This window comes from Mesocricetus auratus, unplaced genomic scaffold (genome assembly GCF_017639785.1).
Source record: "Mesocricetus auratus isolate SY011 unplaced genomic scaffold, BCM_Maur_2.0 Super-Scaffold_100022, whole genome shotgun sequence".
NCBI classification, from domain to species: Eukaryota; Metazoa; Chordata; class Mammalia; order Rodentia; family Cricetidae; genus Mesocricetus; species Mesocricetus auratus.
The window spans coordinates 17,791,703-17,793,664 of NW_024429203.1; the positions used below are offsets into that span (position 1 = coordinate 17,791,703).

At 37.9% G+C, this 1,962-nt stretch overlaps 1 protein-coding gene across 1 annotated transcript; it reads right to left on the reverse strand.

The window, feature by feature from the left end:
* Positions 1–332: 332 nt before the first annotated feature.
* On the reverse strand, positions 333–1,298 carry LOC101835311 (olfactory receptor 145-like). Its single transcript, XM_005069365.2, has one exon. It carries the CDS (start codon positions 1,263–1,265, stop codon positions 333–335), a length of 933 nt encoding a protein of 310 aa, XP_005069422.1. The 5' UTR covers positions 1,266–1,298.
* Between the last annotated feature and the right edge of the window lie 664 nt (positions 1,299–1,962).

Sequence of the window (1,962 nt, forward strand, 5' to 3'; positions counted from 1 at the left end):
TCATGCCCAGGAGAAGAAGGAAAAAGTATTGATATAGTATAAGAGTCATATTTCATTTCAGTTTCAGACATAAATGTTTTCCCACAAACGCTTTTGATCAACCTAGCATTAGTTTCAAGGAAGGAAGAGTATTCATTACATTATTAATGAACTATATATGTATATTGATAACTAATAAGGCACAACTTAAAATGAACAGCATTCAAACAATGCAACCTCAAACATAGGAGCTCACTAGAATAAATGTGACAAGAATGCTGCACTCAAACAGCACTAGGCTATAATAAATTCTCTAAGGTTTAACTGCAGATAAAGATTACATAGAAATCTGATCAATACATTCTCCTATTCAGGGTTCTTCTCAGAGCAACCTTAACGTCTTTGTTCCTCAAGCTATAGATTAAGGGATTCATCATGGGAATCACAATAGTATAAAAGATGGAAGAAATTTTTCCCTCAGCCATAGACCCAGCTGAGGATGGCTGAAGATACATAAAGGTGCTTGACCCAAAAAACAGGGAAACAGCAAATAAATGGGAACTGCAGGTACTGAAGGCTTTGTATTTGCTCTCAATGGACCTCACCTGGATTATGGTGCAAAGAATGAAGCCATAGGAAATAAGAATGATGGAGGTAGGAACAACAATGTCCTTTCCTGCTACAATGAACAGCTCTATCTCATTGACATAGGTGCTGGTGCAGGAGAGCTGCAGTAAAGGGAGGAGGTCACAGAAGTAGTGGTTGATGGTATTTCCATCACAGAAGGTTAGTCTCAGCATGAATCCAGTATGGATCATGGCACCAGAAAACCCCATCAAATATGAACCAAGCATAAGATAGAAACACACCCGAGGGGACATAGCAATTTTATACAAGAGTGGATTACAGATAGCCACGTAACGATCATAGGCCATTCCTGTTAGTACATAGTATTCAGAAATGGCAAAAAAGCAAAACAAGTAGAGCTGGGTCATGCAACCTGTGTAAGAGATAACATTCTTCTTCAGCAAGAAGTTCATTAGCATTTTGGGGGTAATCACTGAAGAATAGCAGAGGTCTATGAGGGCCAAGTTAAAGAGAAAAAAGTACATTGGGGTATGAAGGTTAGAATTTAACACAATTAGAACGATCAAAGCCAAATTTCCTAATGTGGTTATCATATATATTACTAGAAAGAGGAAGAAGAGAGGTACTTGGAGGTCAGGCTCTTCTGTTATCCCCAAGAGAATGAATTCCATCACAAATGAGCCATTTGCCATAGCCATTGTTCTCCAAGAAAATCTGGGGAGATAAAAATGCAAAATTATAGGAAAAAGCACAACTGACAGACAGCTATCTCTGATAATCTTGAGTAATATACTGGGAATGCAGCAACCTACTTGAAAACAGTATGCCCACCTTTGGCGTTATCATGATAGAAAGTGGCATCCTCAATACTAAATAAAATGCATGTCTTAAAATCATAGTGTTTGAGAAACAAAGGCAGGTAGATCTCTGTAAGTGTAAGGTTAGTTTTGTCTACAGAGTTATACAGTGACATCTCCCCCTCTGCACACTCAGACAAACACACACACACACACACACACACACACACACAATATCTCAAGTAGTTTACACAACTGTGCTAAGTATTCTTATTTTAAAATGACTGCCAGAAAAAATCAAGAGAAAAAGTACAGTAGAGTCCAGTAGGACTCAATTGCTCATCTTCCTTCTCATCCTTTATTTCCTTATTCCTTTGAGATATAGAGGGAAGGTATAGCAACCTAGTACTGGACTCACATGTGCTCTGTGGAGTAGAAATCATGGACAGTGTTTCCACATGAAACAAAAGAACCAGAATCTAAGAATCATTAAGATACTCAGCAACACACATGATCCGGAAAGATTTTAGATCTATCATGAATAAGTGGGTTGCTAAATAAGAAGACACTGCAAATTAAATGTATACTGGATCTCTGA

Bases quoted from the DNA above. Each gene is read 5' to 3' on its own strand.
- LOC101835311 (XM_005069365.2), bottom strand. From the start codon at position 1,265: ATGGCTATGGCAAATGGCTCATTTGTGATGGAATTCATTCTCTTGGGG.